Source organism: Colobus angolensis, unplaced genomic scaffold, assembly GCF_000951035.1.
Source record: "Colobus angolensis palliatus isolate OR3802 unplaced genomic scaffold, Cang.pa_1.0 Scaffold121, whole genome shotgun sequence".
Classification (NCBI taxonomy): domain Eukaryota; kingdom Metazoa; phylum Chordata; class Mammalia; order Primates; family Cercopithecidae; genus Colobus; species Colobus angolensis.
This window is the reverse complement of record NW_012113253.1, coordinates 4,480,107-4,499,903: the sequence shown is the minus strand read 5'-3', so window position 1 is coordinate 4,499,903 and position 19,797 is coordinate 4,480,107. Positions and strand designations below refer to the sequence as shown.

Below are 19,797 nucleotides of genomic sequence, written 5' to 3'. Positions count from 1 at the left end.
ACAAGGTAAGGAGATCCAGACCATCCTGGCTAACACGGTGAAACCCCGTCTCTACTAAAAATACAAAAAAATTAGCCGGACGTGGTGGCGTCTGCCCACCCGGCCTCCCAAAGTACTGGGATTACAGGTGTGAGCCACCATGCCTGGCCCTAATCATGATTATTAACCAAGACAATGTGTTTAGCAGCATATCAGGACAGTTAAAACATAGATTCTGGAGCCATACTGCCTTGGTTTGAATCCTGTCTCCACCATGTCATATTCAGGTTAGTTAACCTCTTTGTGCCTCAGTTTTCCCATCAATAAAGTGTGAGATAGTAATAGAACTTATCACATAGGATGCTGTGGAAATTAAACGATTAAGGTTTTTGGAACAGTGCCTGGCACCTGGTGAACTCTTATGTGAGTCTTTTTTAAGTAAGTAAACAAACATAGAAAGTGCTCAGTAAATAATAGCTGTGTAATATCATCATAATCACAACTTCATGTGTCTATCAGCACAGTATTTAGCACCAGAGATTAATAATGTTCCCTGCCCCACAGGAAGCTTAGAGTTCTGTTGAGCAAACATCATGCACATGTTTTGTCCCAGGAACTGTGCTAGGCATAAGGAAATACAAATGAAAAGTGTATTGGAAGCCCTGACAGTGAACACTTACCACCCAGTTGAAGAGTGTATTAGGACATATAAAAGGGAAAGGCTGTATGTATATATATCTAGGGTCTAATTGTTTTGCAAGATGTATGCATCCCATGATTTTCCAGTAGTTTCAGAAAGATTTCTGAACAGCAGGTTTTCTACTTTTTTATTCTTAGTGTTAGATATAGAACAATGTCACTAACTAAATGCTTATTGAATAACAGAGTGATTAGCTGAGGAAGACAGCAGGAAATATTAAGTGTGAATTATCAAGAAGAATCATTCTTATTTCAGTTCCAAGAAACTATGATCCTACTTTACATCCTTTTGAGGTCCCACGAGAATATGTAAGAGCTTTAAATGCTACCAAACTGGAACGAGTATTTGCAAAACCATTCCTTGCGTCTCTGGATGGTCACCGTGATGGAGTCAATTGCTTGGCAAAGCATCCAAAGAACCTGGCTACTGTCCTTTCTGGGGCATGCGATGGAGAGGCAAGTGTCACTCTAAATGTTGATATTTTCAACTAAAAGTAGTTATATTACAAATGTTTTTCCCTTTAGTTTTTAGTTACTGTAGGTTTTACTTTATTGGATTTCAATTTACTTCTCAAGACTAAATTTTGTTAGGAATACTAAGTTTAGTATTTTCTTCTTTAAACCTAAGAAATTATAAATGCAGTAGTTTAAGGATCAATTTGATAGTAAATTAAATAATCATTTTTATAATTAAAGTATTTAAGTGTGAGTGTTTTCACAGAAGATGTTGTCAACACCTATTTTCCTACTATGGCAAGTGAAAAGGTTTTGCAACACTTTAAACTACAATCAACAGAGTATTTGCCAGATTGTATTTTTTGCTCGTCGATATACTTATCCATATGCATTGCATTGTTTTAATCCAAAGGATTTTGGTTTTAGCTCCCCAGTAGAGTGATTTGTAGCCTTGTCAATGTTGAATTTATCCTGAACATTTTACATTTATAATTCACTGAAATTTCCTGGTATGCTTTATCATAGGTTAGAATTTGGAACCTGACTCAGCGGAATTGTATCCGTACAATACAAGCACATGAAGGCTTTGTACGAGGAGTATGTACTCGCTTTTGTGGGACTTCTTTTTTCACTGTAAGTATAACACCATTAAGTCATTCAATTTGATCGACATAGGTAAGAATAATCTAATTGAATATATTTTTTTCAAGTTCATTTATTTGTTTCTAGGCCCTTTTGGAGTTTCACAATGCAAAATAGCTTATTAAACCTTGAAAATTACTGGTTTTCTTTATGTAATTCAGCCTTCCCCATAACGTAACATGATTAAACTAATACTCAATTTACCACAGAAGTGGAATTAATGAGAGGTGAGTCTAGAAAGAGTTTGGCTTACTCTGGAGGATTTTTGGTGCTAAGATGAGTAATTTGTACTTCCGTTAGTCAGATAGTAAGGAATCATTGAAGTTTTGTGCCTGTGTGTGGCAAAATATCCGGAACGTAAAATTTACTATCTGTTTTTAAATACACAGTTTGGTGGCATCCAGTACATTCACATCACTGTGCAACCATCACCACCATCCGTCTTCAGAACTTTTTCATCTTCCCCAGCTGAAACTAGAGTCATTAAACAATAACTCCCTTTTCCCGTCAGTCCCCAACCCCTGGTAACCAGTTTGCCTCTGGTGATTTTGACTATTCTGGGTACCTCATATAAATAGAAACATATTTTAAAGAATTATACCATTTTGCGTATGTGGAATAAGCCTTTTGTGTCTGGCTTTTTTTACTTAACATAATTGTCTACAAGGTTTATCCATGTTGTAGTACATGTCAGAATTTCCTTTCTTTTTTATGGCTAAATAACATTCCATTGTATATGTCACATTTTCTTTATCCGTTCATTCATCAATGAGCATTTGATTTGTTTCCACCTTCTGGCTATTGTGAATAGTGTTGCCATGACCATTGGTGTACAAATACCAGTTCAAGTTCATTGAAGGTCTTTTTTATCAAGGGGAACGACAAAATCTGAGTTGTGCTTTGAGTTAAGTAATTTGACAGCAGTTAGTGATCAGTTTGAAAGCCATTTTAATAGTTTGGCAGGCAATAATAAGAGGCTACCTTATTATGGAGACTGAAAACTAGAAATCAGTGGTTGGATTTAGAAACACTTTGGAGGATTGAAAGGTTTGACAACTGAGAGGTGCCTGGGAAGAGGTTGGTTCCTGTTGCTGAGGAGCATTAGCAAGTTTGGAAGGGTGGCATTGGAAAGGATATGATGTGACAAACTGGACTGCTCATGGGCTGTTCGAGTGAAGATGTCTATCATACCTTTACAGATTCAGGTCTGGAGCTCAGGAGGGAGGTCAGAGCTGAACTTGACATCATCAATATAGAATTAATCCTTGAAGCCATAGTACGGCATCATTGGGAGGAAATGAAGAGGAAAATATAGAAATACAAAGATGTCAAGGAAGTAGCCTTGGAGAATGCCCACCTCTGGAAGTGGGAAAACTCTGGGAGTATCCAGAGAGCTCAAAGAATCTGAATGAGCATAGTGTCTAGGAGGAAGGCATAGTCAGTTGTGTGAACTACTACAAAGAAGAATGAGAAATGAAGACTGAGAAAAACATTTTAGGAATGTGGAGATGTAAAAAATAGAAAGTTAAAGATCGTGTAATTCTAGTCTTTCACTTCTAACACTGTTAGTTTGGTGTATGTCTTTTTAAGTGTTTTGACCTACCTATACAACAGTTTTTATATACTCATGCACTAATCAGTCAAATAGATCTTCCTTATTCTTGATTTACTGGTGACTTTTTAAAAAGCAGGTTGAACTGAGTTATAAAGTGTAGGTTGCAATCTAGGTTGGCTGGGTGCAGAAGCCAGATTACAAGAGAATAATAAAGGGAAAAGATGACTTCTGGGAAACCTGATAGCTACAATTTCAAAGATTGTCATGTGAAACAGAAAATAGACTAATTTGTTGCTCCATAGAGAGGCACTGGAAATAGGTGTTAATGTTAAAAGATTTGGTTTTGGTGTAAAAACTTATTTGCTGTCAAAAAGCAGAATAGGCTACCTTGCAAAGCATTCAGTTACTTTTCACTAGAGGGGTGCAGATAAGCTGCCTGACCCTGCAAGCCCAATGTTGTGCAAGGAATTGGTTGGCAAGTGGGAATGGATGGCAACTAAGGCTTCTTACACTTGGTTATTCTTTTGGATATATTGATTAATAGCTCAGCCAGAAGACTTAGTGTATTTTTTATTTATTTATTTATTTTAATGCTTACAATGAATAAAGGCTCATTTGCAGCATTATTCACAATACCCAGGATATGGAATCAACCTGAAGTGTCCAGTAGTGGATGAATGAATTTTTTAAAATAGTACACATACATGCACACAGGAATACTATTCAGCCTTCAGAAAGAAGGAAATCCTGTCATTTGCAGCATACATGAAGGAACCTGGAGGACATGATGCTGAGTTAAATAAGACAAATACCATGTGATCTCACTCGTGTGGAATCTAAAAAAGCCAAACTCATAGAAATGGAGTAAAATGGTCATTACTAGGGGCTTTGAGGGAGGGAGATTGGGGAGATGTTGGTCAAAAGAGACAAAATTTCAAATGGATAGAAAGTGTACAACATGGGGATTATAGTTAATAACAATATGCTGTCTTGACAACTGCTATGAAAGTGAATCAAATGTTTTCACCACAAAACAAGTATGTGAGGTAATAGATACGTTAATTAGCTTGGTTTAGCCATTCCACAGTGCCTACATATATCAAAACACAATGTTGTACATCATAAATATATATAACTTTTATTGGTAAATTAAATAAAAACATTTTAAGAAATGAATAAAGACTGAAAATGTTTCATATTCACCACTTATTTCCCCCACTTTATTTTTTTAAAGTGAGAGGGTCTTACTATATTGCCCAGGCTGGTGTTGAACTCCTGAGCTCAAGCCTGTCTCAGCCTCCCAAAAAGTGTTGGGATTACAGGCATGAGTCACCATGCTCAGTTCATTGTTTCTCCCTTTTTCAAAAAGATTTTTTTTTTTGTTTTTTTGAGATGAAGTCTCTCTCCCTCTGTTGCCTAGGTTGGAGTGCAATGGCACGATGTCTGCTCACTGCAAGCTCTGCCTCCCAGGTTCATGTCATTCTCTTGGTTCAGTCTCCCCAGTAACTGGGACTACAAGCTCCCACCACCACTCCTGGCTAATTTTTCTTTTTTTTGTATTTTTAGTAGAGATGGCGTTTCACTGTTAGCAATGATGGTCTCGATCTCGTGACCTAGTGATCCGCCCGCCTTGGCCTCTGAAACTGCTGGGATTACAGGCGTGAGCCACCACGCCCAGCCATAGAGATATTTTTGAGTAATGTGTGTTTTGTCAGAGATAAGACACCTGAAGACTACTTGCTGGTACAACTTAAAGAATGTTTTTAAAAAATTTAGTACACAATGTTGCAAAACATAAATTTTTATTACATGAACTTCACTAAGATATCCCAATTTGTAATACCAACCGTTCCTTCTTCAGCATAACCAGCCTGCAGATGAGATGTTGTAGCCAGGCACATGTTCTTGTTTGGCTACTCATTTCTATAAAATGAGAAAACCTTTCCCAGAATTGGTGGTCTGCTGAGGTTTGTACTCGATAGACTGCAGAACATCTTGGTCATTTACAAGGAAATTCAGTCTTGAGCTTGCAGACACTATCAGAAACTTGATGGAGGGATGCTGTCTTCAGGAATGGGATGCTCGGGGACGCGGTTTACCCTGTGTTCTGTAGGTGCTAAAATGTCTCTTTGGGTCAAGCCAGGTCAGTCAAGACCTGGTACCTAGATTACATCTTACATTCTCCTGGTAGAATCAGGTTTCTAGAATTGAGTTTATAGTGCCAGTGGCTCAGAGTCAGAGTTGTTAATAAGATGTAGCCCTGTTAAATACTTTTTGTCTATTACAAGGATGTTGTTAAGGATTCTGTTCATTGGCATCCTCAACAAAAGACATCCCTGTGTAATCTTAGTACCAAAACCTTTCTTGATCACTTACCTGTTCTCATCTCATGGGCACTGTAAAGGGTTTTGCAAGAAGTGTTTTCCTTTTTGAATTTGCTGCAAGGAAAAAGTTACATTCATATTCTTCCCATAGATAAATATATCTTTGTTAATGTTTTTATCAAAAAGTGGATATAGATTGTATCTAATATATAAATGTAAGATTTTAAGTTAAAACTAGCAGTTTGGTATATATGCAGTTATACAGTACCACATTTATGATTTTGTTTTCAACCTCAAACTATATTATATATTCTGTTTTGTAGTCTGTTTCACCTGATAGCTTGAACATGTCTGCCAAATACCCATGTCTAAATTACCATAGTTTGTTGCTTTGCCTTGATTTGGGCTAACGTGCCAACAGTTCAGCTCACTGTTGCTTTTTTACTATTTGTGCAGCTGTCAGCACAGTGAAAAGACAAACTATGTCTTTACTAACATTATGAAAATAGTTTTGACCGTGTGGACCCTGAAAAGTTCTCAGGGTCCTCCAGAGGCCCAAAGTTCACAGTTTGAAAACCACTGACTTAGTAGTTTCTGCAGTTCATGCAGAAAAGGACTTTATCTGTTTCAATATTATAACAATGCCTTCTCTCCAGTATTTTCATGTTTTTCATTTTATTTTTTACATTTAAAACTACCTGGAATTTTATTTTCATGTAGGCATCAAATTGGCTCAATTTTTTAAAATGACTAACCTGATATTATAATACCATTTTTTATAATCCATTTTTTCTCTAAGTTGAAATGCCATGTTTATCATAATATGCATGACCTAACTTTGCCACTGTTCTTGTTTTTCTTTTGCTCTACTCATTATATTTTTAGTTTTATGTACTTTATATATTTGTCACAAATCTCTACTAAAACAAGGTGGGATATAAATGCATCAATAAGTATACTGGAATGATATGGTATGTTATCTCTTTTAAACAAGATAGTTATAATTTGATATATGTGTTGGCAAGTTTTAATTTATAACTCTTGTTCATTATCATCATCATCATAAAACAAATATTTCTAGGTTGGTGATGACAAAACTGTGAAGCAGTGGAAAATGGATGGGCCAGGCTATGGAGAGGAGGAAGAGCCATTACATACAATATTAGGAAAGGTACAAAAGTAAATTGACTAATAGCTTGCCTATTAAAATTCTTTTATTTGAAATTATTTTATAGTTATAATTTCCAAAAATGGGGAAGAAGATGCAAATAAGAAACGAAATACTTTAGGCTGTAATTGTTGACCCATTTACGCAATATTTAATGCAGCTAAGGTCCTTTGATGCTAAAGAATTTTAACAGGTTTTTTTTTTTGATATTCATTGTAGTAGAGTTTGATTTCTGTTTTCAGTTAGAGGATACAGTGAAACATTTCCTATAGCAAGACCATGGAGAAAAAGATAGACGTTCAGAAAATGCTTCAGCTTGTCCGGTTTATATCATCATAGATCTTACACAAAACTCAGAATTTCTTAGTTGAAAGACTCCTTTAGGAAATGAAGAAATTTAATAGTATTATGCATCATGTATAAATCTTATTAATGTTTCTACCAAATTATTCTGTAAATCAGATGATGGGTGGTTTTGTTTTATAATGTTTACATTTTTATATTCACCTAACAATTCTGAAATTAGATTTAATCTTTAAATTAAATATACATTTTAAAAATCACTTTTTCATTTCAGTATTATAGTTAGTATATAATATATAGGTTCTGCTTTAGGTTTCAAGAAGTTCTAAATGTTCTTAAAGGGATAGGGGAATGGGGTATGAGTATGAGGTAGAGATAATTTGTAGTTGGAAACACGTTAGTAATTTCTAAAACAAAATTGGTTTCATTCTTAAAATGTCTTGTCTCTTTATGGTATTGTTTCCCCCTTTAAGTAAGGACTTCAAAGAAGTTTCTTTATGAACAGGACTTTTCTCAAAAAAAGATAGTGTAGATAAATATGTTTAAAATATTATTCTGCAGATTTGAATTGGTAATGAAAACAATCCTCTTCATAACAATCTTTTTGCTTTTAAAGACAGTCTATACTGGGATTGATCATCACTGGAAAGAAGCTGTTTTTGCCACATGTGGACAGCAAGTAGACATTTGGGATGAACAAAGAACTAATCCTATATGTTCAATGACCTGGGGATTTGACAGTATAAGTAGTGTTAAATTTAATCCAGTTGAGGTAATGTGTTTTTTTAAAGTATGTTTTGCTTTTTGTCTCCTTATTATTGCTTAATAATTTCAGTTCTGTTTAGGAAACTTTTGAATGTATGATAGAAACTTCTGAATTTTAATGGTGTTTTGGCATTTTGTCAATTTTCCTGATTGTATATGAGTTCTGATACCTTTGCTCAAATCCCAACATGTTTCCCAGCAGTTTAGTCCCAGATACTAGAGTTAAGCATTGTTAGAGGAGTGGTGTGTGCATTTCCCCATTGGGGTAAAATCCAAGTAAATATAGTCCTGTTTTAACTTTAGTTTTACTCATGCCTTCAACCTCATGTGCCATAGATTATGTCATTTTACATTTAGGAAAATGTTAACTTTTCTACCCTGCTTGGTGGTCAGAAGAAGGAGCATTGGACATCATTTTGTCTATTTGTAGTTGGTAAGGTACCAATGCTTCATAAAAACATTTGTGATTATTGTTGAACTGCATGGTAATTAGTTACAGTTATATTTTTCTTTGCTCAGAAGTCTGAATTGTGATTCCCAGTTCCTCCAGGCTTAAGGGAAGAGTTGGAGATTGGCCACTACATATTGTCTGTTTAGGTCAGAATTTAGGAATGGAGGCTGTCCCGAAGGCTAAGCTAACCCTTGGACTCCAGATCTTTCTCTGAACTTTTTCTTAATTACATAACAATAGATGAACTGATTGTCCAAAATACTCAGTAGGGATACTTTTTTCCTGCTGAAAGAAAAGGCAATCACAGCATATCTAAGCCAATTTTAGCAGTTATTGTGAGGCTACCATTTTAGGTAGTATGACAGAAAAGTCCTAATATGCAAGTGTTATGCTCTTAAAGACTCAACCTGATAAAGGGTAGGAAGTAAGGTTGAGTCAAAATAGGTATAAAAATTGTTTTATGATGTACTGGAAAATGAGATGCTGCAGTGCGATGTGAGCTTGGCCTTGAGGAATTGCTGAGAAGTCAGAGGACACTCTTCCTGCAAATACCACATGCTTACACACACACTTTCTAGAGAGGCTACAGGTCTAGAATAGGTTGGCAAACTAGTCTGTGAGCCACATGTGGCCCCACTGCCTGTTTTTGTAAATAGAGCTCTACTGGAAGACGGCCATGTTCTCTTGCGTACATAGTGTCTGTAGCTGCTTTTGTGCTATGATGGCAGAGTTGAGTAATTGCCACAGAGACCATATGGCCCACAAAACCTAAAATACTTACTCTCTGTCCATTTACAGAAAAAGTTTTCTGATGCCTGGTCTAGAGTATCTGTCTCTATTATATCTTTCTCACTCTATCCTCCATCTTCCTTCCTTATGTTCCCCTTGATTGTAGAAGAGAGAAATGGCATGGAAAGGCAGCTACCCTTGCAGAGCAGGACCAGCTGTAAAAGTTGATAACATAAGTGAACATTTTTTAAAAGTGCTCTCCAAATTGAAGATGGCGATGGTATTACTTACTAAAAAAAAAAAAAACACAAACAAAACCCAAACAGACACTGGTTCTTACTATTTGGAGGAACAAAAAAGTCTTTTGCTTCTCTGTTTTGGTGAACATCTGTGTCAGAAGAGCTGATCACCAATTCTAAAATCATAATTATTAGGGATGACCTAGTGACCATGTTTTTCAAATTTGCCTGTATAACAGCTGTATTTGTTCACCTGTTTTTTTTTTTTTTAATTACTATTAACCTTATGAACTTAGTGGTAAAAGTAAATGGTGTGCATGTCTCTTATCCTATTTTAAATTTAATGGAAAGGGCATGTTGCTGTGAACAAATGGAGTGTATTTGTATTTGTCTCCTCTAATCATTAATAATTAATTTTCTCTGAAAATATTGAAGCGTAGAATTCTGGTAAAGCCAAAAGTTTATGCTGATCATTGGCACGTTTTACAGTGTGAAAGTTGGCATTTGGTCTAGGTAGATTGTTTTGCTTTGTTCAAAGTCTTTCTTTTTAGAAATGGAACCTGGTCAGACCCTGAGGTGACATTGACATAACAAACCAAGAAAGGTTGAGGGACTGCACTAGGGAAGTCTCTGAAAAGCAGCCATTAAGATAGCAGGTTTTCAGAAAGAACTGAGAGGAAATCATGATCATAACATTAGCTTTATGATGTGTTATTTGAACTGTGTACAGACAGTAGGAGGAGTTAGCTGGCCATGCAACTATTTAGTAAATAGCTCTTCTTGCAGCCCCCATACTGCAATAGGAAGTAATTGTAGGCAGAAGCCAATAGTTGTGAGTGTCAGGAACCATGAGTGAGGAGGAATGATGCTACAGAGAGAGGGTTTCAGGGATCCACTGGATGATAAAGGGCTTATTTTTACTTAATGCCAAGGGGTTATGTAAGTACCATGCACATTTATAATTGACTTACAAATAAAATAATTAGAAACATCTTCAAGCAGTTGGACAAAAGACAGGCCTAATTTATAGAGAGTTAAACATAAAGGAACATTTACTAATAAAACAATAAATTTATACAGCTAGGAAATACTGTCATACAGATATTAACTTTTAAATGACACTACCCAGTGCTGCCCAGTTGCATTAAAATGGACGTATCCCACATTGTAGTGTATACTGGTACAGCTCTTTGGAAAATAATTAGCCCTAAATATCAAAAGCCATGAAGTTGTTCATACATTTGATTCAGTAATGTCATTCGTGAAATTTTATCCTAAGGAAATAATTCAAAAGAAGAGATAAATGTGAGGGGGAAAAGTTTATTGAAGTATTACTTATAACAGTAAAAAACAGGAAACAAGTCTTAAGAGTGGATTAAGTAAAATACGTTTTATTACAAATTAGAACACAGTAATATCTGTACATTATCATCCCTGACATCTAAAATACATGCATGGGGGCTGGGCACGGTGGCTCATGCCTGTAATCCCAGCACTTGGGGAGGCTGAGGCAGGTGGATCACGTTAGGTCAGGAGTTCGATACCAGCCTGGGCAACATGGTGAAACCCTGTCTCTACTAAAAATACAAAATATTAGCCGATTGTGGTGGTGCACCCCTGTAATCCCAGCTACTCCAGAGGCTGAGGCATGAGAATTGCTTGAACCTGAGAGGTAGAGGTTGCAGTGAGCCAAGATTGTGCCACTGCACTCCACCCTGGGTGACAGAGCAAGACTCTGTCTCTAAATAAATAAATTGATTAAATAAAATACAAGCATGGGGATTTTACAATGAAAATACTTGGTTTAAGTTGCTGAGATTATGGATGACTTATTGTACCCTCTTAAAATGGACTTTGTTTTTTAACATAAATATTAAGGGCAATTAAATCATTTGTTTACTGAATGGATGTGGTTTGCTGCCAGGTCTGGCTTTTAACTGGTGATTGTTATACTTGTTTTTAGACTTTTCTCTTGGGAAGTTGTGCATCTGACAGGAATATAGTACTGTACGATATGAGGCAAGCTACTCCTTTGAAAAAGGTGAGTTTCAGTTTTGACTTTTGCTTCATACGGTTGGTATTATATATTCCTCTGTAAATAGAGTGACTAAAAATATGGAGCAAATATTTTCTCAGAATTAAAAAAAATTTTTATACAGGTGTTCTTAGAACTCTCCATGATGATAGCCGTGTTCTTTCAGCTCCTCATTGCTTTTTAGAGACTCTTAAATTTCTACTAGGTATTGTATCCTAGTCATCATCCTTGTGTCTTCCATGATGCCAGTACATTTTAGGCCTCTAATTAATACTTACTGAATTGAAAGTTCTTAAGGGTATTGCATCCTGTTACTTAACCATGTAATAATATTCAAATAATATTCAATAAAATTCAAGCCCCATGATTATCATGTGACATATACAGTATTTTATTCCAGAAAGTTTTAGAACTCATTCACATAACCAGCTTTTTTTTGTTCAGTTACATGCTGATCAATACTAGTTTGCCATTTAGGCAAGCACTATCCTGTTCAAAGTAACAGATTTCCTAACAATTCTAAAGTAATAATTTCAGGACTTAGATATCAAAGCTAATAATACAACCTTAAGCTAACTCTCCAAGAGGGAGACAGGTACTGTCTATAAGTAAGGAAAGGAGTGCCATGGTAAGTAAAAGGGTGTAAAGTTTATCTCAGGTACTAGAATTTTGAGTGACAGAAAGGGCTGGGCATCATTCAGATGCCACAAGTCTGTTTTCATAGTTCACATACAAAAGAAATGCTTTTAATACTTGCTTTTGTTATTCCTAAATCATTTTTACAACAGGTAATAAACTAGAGATATTAGGAGAGTACATTCATTGAAGTTTGAAATAGATAAATATGATAATCTTTCCAAAGTACCACTTATATCATTTCACTCATTCATGTGATTTAATGGGAAGATCCTGTATGAACTTTGGTCTTAGACTTTAAGCAAAAGTGGTGGTATTAATAACTATCTCACAGCACTTTGCCGAGAATAAAACATGATAGTTGAAGCATTTAGCAGAATGCTGACATGAAGTACTAGTGTAATAAATGGTCATTTCTGCCCCCTCCCACCTACCTAACACTCATTCTGTTTTTTTTTTTTTAATTTAGTTTATTTTTCGTTATTATTGCCTCCTGCTTTGCACATTCTCAGTTTTTAATGGAGCTCCATTAATTTTAGGTTGAAGAAAATGTAGCCTGGCTTTCAAGGTGCTCTGAAATCTGGTTCTAATTTGCAACTCATTTATTTCTTTTAATCAGTAAGGTAACATTGAATTGGAGTTTGTTACATGTAGGTCACTTTGATAGATGTAGGGATTGTTAGACACTGCTACTTTCTATTGCTTCTTTGCTCCGTCTACTAGTCTGTCAATGTTTCTTTTATCCTTTCTCTCATAAAAGTAGTAGTTCTTAATCAGGGGTTGTAGTCCCCTACCAGGTACAGTTCTGGGAATGCAAGAGGGACATTTAGTGGGAGGTCCCTGAGTGACAAAATATCCTACAGTGGATAGTCATACACAACAAAAGATAATCCTGCTCAGAATGCCAATAGTGTTCCCATTGAGAAACACTGAATTACTGATCCTTCACAGGTCAGTTCAAATCATACTTGTCTTTAGAAACAGTTCTCTATGTTAACCCTAAGCTCACCATTAATTTTGCCCCTAATTTGATACTTAGTCATTTGTTACTTTATTGTCTATATTTTAACTTTTATTATGTGTCACATTTTTCTGACTAAACTATAAGTTGTTTGAGATTAGGGGACTGGGAGTTAATCATTTCTGTTTTTATATTTACTACTATGCCTGTGTATTTAAGAAGCAATTACTGATTGCTTTCTCTTCCCATTGCACTGAGCTGAGTACTTTACACATAATAGGTGCTTATGAAATATTTGCTTAAATCAGTGGGGAAAAAAGCGAAAGGAAGTGGGAAATTCATCCATTTTAGAGGTAATTAATTTAATGGTAATGGGATAGTATATGCTTCCTTTCTCAGGTTATCTTAGATATGAGAACAAATACAATCTGTTGGAACCCTATGGAAGCTTTCATTTTTACAGCAGCAAATGAAGATTATAAGTAAGTTTCCCTCTTTTAAAAACTTATGTATTTCTATCAGGAATGGCTTAATTGTGTAAGTCGTACTAATAAAATATATACCACTAGGTAGGTATACCTATAAAGTTTGAAAACTAATTTGTTTAGCTTTAAAAAGTTTTCCAAATTGGGGAAGAACTTCTTAGAAAAGTATTTATTTTGTCAGTATTTAGAATGATGTAGACCAAGGACAGTAAACAACTAGTGGACCAAATCCTTTCTGTTGCCTGTTTTTATAAAGGTTTGTTGGAATATGGCCACACCCACGTATTTATATATTGGATATGGCTGCTTTTGTGCTATAATGCCTGAGTTGAATAGTTGCAGCAGAGACCTTATGGCCCACTTGCCTGAAAATGTTTGCCATTTGGCCCTTTACAGAAGAAGTTGGCTGATGTTTGATGTAGATCTTATAAATAATGACTGAACCATACATGTTTTAATGGAAATGAAAATATCTGCCTGCAATGTTTGTATTGCATTGAGTATCAGGTAGCTGATACTCATGTAGTCATCAGCTATCACTATTCAGTCAGACGGAAGAAAAATTATGGTTATCTTTTCAGTATCCATATAAGGTAGGTGGGACATGCACGTTATCCCCTTTTTAAGATGTTAAAGCAGGGAGATTAATCTCCCAGGGAGGAAAGAGTGTCTTCTCTTTTTTTTCCACAAAGCATTTATTATAGTGTTATGCCTTTGATAGATTCTTAATACATGTTTTTTTAACAAGGCAGAAGTTTGTTGGTGGATTGAACTTTAGATCTTCTGTATTGTTTTATGTTCCACTATATAGATTTGAAAGCAAAAAAGTAGTATTAGCTCATAAAAGGATTTATTATATGATGTTTTAGTGGTGCCAACTAAAAGCATCTTTTATGACTTTCTGCTAAAAATAGGTTTAGTCCAGGAGTTTGAGGTTACAGTGAGTTGTGATTGGGCCACTGCACTCCAGCCTGGCCAACAGAACAAGACCCTGGTATCTTAAAATAATAAAAGAAGCTCAATTAGACTCTCATTAACTAGCAATACCAAACCATAGTAATTGAAGCTTTTTTTTTTTTAACCTTTATTGATGTTTTGAAATTAAGTGACATCTTCCAGTTAAAGGCAATAAAAGACAAGAGTAATACAGCAAAAAATCCAAACGTTGGGATTTTATTAAGCATTATTTATAATAAAATGTTGGAAACTATTAAAATATAGGGAAATATCGCAAAGACAGAAAACCAAACACCACATGTTCTCACTCATAGGTGGGAATTGAACAATGAGAACACTTGGACACAGGAAGGGGAACATCGCACACCGAGGCCTGTCGTGGGGTGGGGGGAGGGGGGAGGGATAGCATTAGGAGATATACCTAATGTAAATGACAAGTTAATGGGTACAGCACATCAACATGGCACATGTATACATATGTAACAGACCTGCACGTTGTACACATGTACCCTAGAACTTAAAGTATAATAAAAATATATAGGGAAATAAATTATTTGAACTTATATATACAGCCATTAAAATATTTTCAAAGACTGTTTAATAATATGGGTAATGCTCATTAATATGCTACATGAAATATCAGAATATAAAGCTTTACATAGTATTTCAATTTTATTGAAAGTATGCGTTTAAATAGTATGGTGAAAAGGTTTTTTAAAAAATTATGCTGCACTAAATAACTGGCCTCTGGGTAGCAGAATTAAAGGTAATTTTTGTACTGTGTACTGTTTTGAAGTTTCCACATTTTCTACAATGAGATTGATAAGGAGGAAAATGTGTCAGTGTATATGTAAGTGGAGTCTTAAGGCATCATAAAAACTGCTGAAATTTTTCCTTATCCCTCACCTGCTTGTGTACAGCATTGAGCTTTTTGTTTAGATGTGCGTTGTTTTGCATATGGGTCTTGTTTTCACTGGTATCTTTTAGTACTGCATATGGCATCTTTCTAGAAATAATGTGTCAAATATTTAAAAATTATTTTACAGCTTATATACTTTTGATATGCGTGCACTGGACACTCCTGTAATGGTCCATATGGATCATGTATCTGCAGTGCTTGATGTGGATTACTCTCCCACTGGGAAGGAGTTTGTGTCTGCTAGTTTTGATAAATCTATTAGAATCTTTCCCGTAGACAAAAGTCGAAGCAGGTATGTGCCTACCAGTAAACCGTTTATATTCTTATGTCACAACAATGGGAATACATTCTGAGAAATGAGTTGTTGGGCGATTTCGTCATTATGTGAACATCATAGAGTGCACTTAAACAAAACTAGACGGTATAACCTGTTGCACACCCAAGGCTGTGTGGTCATATGGTGTAGCCTGTTGCTCCTAGACTACAAATCTGTTCAGTATGTTACTGTGCTGAATACTGTGGGCAGTTGTAACACAGTGGTATTTGTTTATGTAAACATATATAAACATAGACAAAGTACAGTAAACATCCAGTATTATAATCTTAATGGACCACTGTCATGTATGCAGTCTATCATTGACCAAAATGTCATATGACTATTTTTGTTTCATTTTTCTTTGTTCTGATTATTATGTATCTTTTCTGAGAGGGTACCTGAAGTTTAATAAAGTTTTTTGCCCCAGTACAGTTTAAGAAAAATTATTAATAATACCTTACATTTGTTATTTTTTACTTAGTCAAATCCAACTGTGTACACCAAACCAAAAATTAAAAAAGAAATAAAAGTAAGTTTAAATTGTCAAGACCGTCCTCCTTGATTTTACTTTAGTAGGTATATGGCTTGGTTGATGAGAGGTAGGAGATTTGAATACTCAGCTGTCCCATAGTCTCGTGTGTGTGTCTCATTCTGTAAGCACATTGAGTGTGATTCTAATATTTAATATTTGTATTGTGTTTTGTATAGTTTGGCTCTGTACTACATACTATATGTTATTAAATACAGTATCTATTTATACATCTATTGTGTCATATTTTTGTATAGAGGTAGTTTACCAGAAAATGATGGCATTTTAAGGAGTCTGCAAGGGGAGTTTTGTTCTGTAGTTTTCGCTTCATAGACTGACTTTAAGTCCTGTACAGATACAGCCCCCTGTGTAGTGAATTATGGTTTACAAAGAGCTGTTATACACATTCCCATTGTTCCTTAGTAATGCTTTAGATGTGTTCCTGGAAGCATGCATAAAATAAATCCAAATAAATGGAAATAATTTTTCTCAAAAATTATGATAATTGGATGATTATGGTCATAGCCAATCTGCTTATCTAACTCTTTGCTGTTTTACTTGTGATATTTGTGTCTTTTTCCACTGTAATTTGAGGAAGCCATATGAATTTCTAAACCATGTATCAGATAATTGTCAGCAGATAATTGTCATCATCACTGTTTATCTGATTTTGAAGGTGCTTCAGTTAGAAGCATACTGACAGGAGTGTTTTAATGGCTTTGATCTTCATTTCATCATTTCTGTTGTAGAGCTTCTGCTATGTGTTCCTATGTGACTACTGCTTCCTTTGTTGCTGCCTTGATATTCTCCTAATTGTCATGAGGGGTTTTTTGGGATTATTCATTTAGGCCCAAGGCAAGATTAATAGCTTCCATTTTTCTCACACCTCTGGAAAATGTTGAGAATCAAGAGAATATGGCCCTCCATCATTTCCTGGCACCACAACTTCCAAAGGTAGTAGGATAATATTTTTCCAACATAATACGTAAGTAGACACAAAGAATGAGAAGAGAACAAAGAAAAAAACAGGACTGTATAGTTACCTATGATTCCAAGGGGCCAGCAGCTGAGTTCAGGCTGAATTATTCCAAAGCTAGCATGGACAGCTGAATGTAGGTCTAGCTAGAAAGCTCACATTATTCCAAAATTGTATAAAAGGGTTCTTCTATTTCATTTCCAAGGAATTGTCTCCTGATGTCGTTTGGAGGTTTTGTAATCACAGTCTTAATATGTGTTAACGTCCTGTTGTGTTTAGATATAAATAGTGTTCCCTCTGACCTTTGCCTTTATCTGCTGGAAAGCCAGTTCTAATTTGTTTCTGTGGTTTGTTTCCTATCATTATAAACATCAAATAACTTGTGCTTGGATGAATAATCTGTATTTAAAAAATATTTTCCTTTAAAAGACCTTAAAATGGCTCAAGCATAATATTTTTAAAATAAATTTTGAGTAAATTTTTTAAAACTACAGCTAAGTCAGTATTTGAAAGTAGGCTTTTGTTGGAAGTTCATTCAGTATTTACTGAACAAACAAGTAAATTAATAGTGTTCACATGGAAAAATTAGTGTGACTGTGTATATAAAAAATTTAAGGCTTTAAAAATGTATTTGTCTCCTAATAATAGAACTTTTTTTTTTTTTTTGAGACGGAGTCTCGCTCTGTCCCCCAGGCTAGAGTGCAGTGGCCGGATCTCAGCTCACTGCAAGCTCCGCCTCCCAGGCTTACGCCATTCTCCTGCCTCAGCCTCCCGAGTAGCTGGGACTACAGGCGCCCGCCACCTCGCCCGGCTAGTTTTTTTTTATTTTTTTTTTTTTGAGATGGAGTCTCGCTCTGTTGTCCAGGCTGGAGTGCAGTGGCTGGATCTCAGCTCACTGCAAGCTCCGCCTTCCGGGTTCACGCCATTCTCCTGCCTCAGTCTCCCGAGTAGCTGGGACCACAGGCGCCTGCCACCTCGCCCGGCTAGTTTTTTGTATTTTTTTTAGTAGAGACGAGGTTTCACCGTGTTAGCCAGGATGGTCTCGATCTCCTGACCTCGTGATCCGCCCGTCTCGGCCTCCCAAAGTGCTGGGATTATAGGCTTGAGCCACCGCGCCCGGCCCCTAATAGTAGAACTTTTGGTGAGCTTAATAAACTTAGAATATATGCAGACATAAACATGTCTAGAAGTTAAGAACTCAGCATAGTTTATCATTGAGGAGTATTCTCAGTTACTTAAGTGACTAACCATTAGATTTGACCGGTCTACTGCATGAACAGATTATGTTTAATGGTTATGGAAGCCTGACTGAATTTCCCTACTTCAAACGCATTATACTGCTTTGGAAAAAAGGGCTTCTTAGGTATATGGAGATTATAAGAAATGAGTCTTCAAAAGCAGAGCATTGAGGGAGAGAAGAAAAAGCAGGCTATCATCTAGTTTTCATTTTAATAGGACATTCTTTTTAATCTTTTAAAAATAAATTTCTTATGGTTTATCAAAGTGCTTAAAACATACCTATCAGAAACAGTGTAAAAGACTAGTTTTGTGAGTATGGTTGAGAGATTTTTTTTTTTTTTTTTTTTGAGATGGAATCTGACTCTTTCACCCAGGCTAGAATGCAGTGATGCCACACAGCTCACTACAGCCCCTGTCTTCTGGGCTCAAGTGATCCTCCTACCTCAGACTCCTGCGCAGCACCACACCTAGCTAATTTTTAAAACTTATCTTTAGTAGGTATGGGGTCTCTCTATGTTATTCGGACTGGTCTTAAACTCCTGGGCTCAAGTAATCCTCTTATCAAAGTACTGAGATTACAGGTGTGAGCCACCACACCTTGCCTACTTTAGAGACATTTTTTATAGGTATGAATATTTGATTTAGTCATTCTGTTTTGAGTTTTCTTTTACTGTGCATAGTTTATTGAGTCTGTTTCCTTCCTGTTTATCTACTCTGCATTTTGAATAATTTAATCCAGACACAGAAATTTTATTTATCCGGAAGTTTCATCTTACCTTTTCTGACCTTGTATTTTACTTGCTTTTTAATGCCCTTCTTAACACTTACTAATATAGTATCACCTGTGAATTCACCTAGCATATTTCACAGCCTTTCCTAATAGGTATTTGATATCTCCATTTATTAAATGATTCCTACCTCAACTTATCAGACACTTCTGTAGCCCTCCCTTTCTTTTCACACATGTAAATCATCAACTCACTTTAATTAAGCTTTTTTTTTTTTTTTTTTTTTTTTTGAGACAGAATTTCACTCTGTCATCCAGGCTGGAGTACAGTGTCATGAATTTGGCTCACTACAACTCTACCTCCCAGGTTCAAGTGATTCTCCTGCCTCAGCCTGCCGAGTAGCTGGGATTACAGGCGTGTGCCACCACACCCAGCTAATTTTTGTAATTTTAGTAGAGACAGGATTTCACCATGTTGGCCATGCTGATCTAATTAATTAAGCTTTTTAAACAATTTAACCAAAACAAAATTCTGGCATTAGATTCAGCATATCAGGAGGTACTCTTTGAAGACCACCGCATTTCTTTCTTTTTCAGTAAAATGAAGGGAGAAAAAAGTGTGTTGACCTGAATTGATTTGATATGGGGAAGAGGCCTTTTAAGATCAAGTCCTTTCTTATTGTTACAAAGTTACCTCAGTTGAACAT

At 35.8% G+C, this 19,797-nt stretch overlaps 1 protein-coding gene across 1 annotated transcript in view; it reads left to right on the top strand.

Moving 5' to 3' along the window:
* Positions 1-19,797, top strand: part of DCAF13 (DDB1 and CUL4 associated factor 13) — a 26,554-nt gene that overhangs the window by 2,448 nt on the left and 4,309 nt on the right. Inside the window, 7 exon segments of the mRNA XM_011931903.1 lie at positions 935-1,134; positions 1,660-1,767; positions 6,737-6,826; positions 7,743-7,898; positions 11,274-11,351; positions 13,342-13,424; positions 15,431-15,616. Coding sequence (XP_011787293.1) covers positions 935-1,134; positions 1,660-1,767; positions 6,737-6,826; positions 7,743-7,898; positions 11,274-11,351; positions 13,342-13,424; positions 15,431-15,616 — 901 coding nt within the window.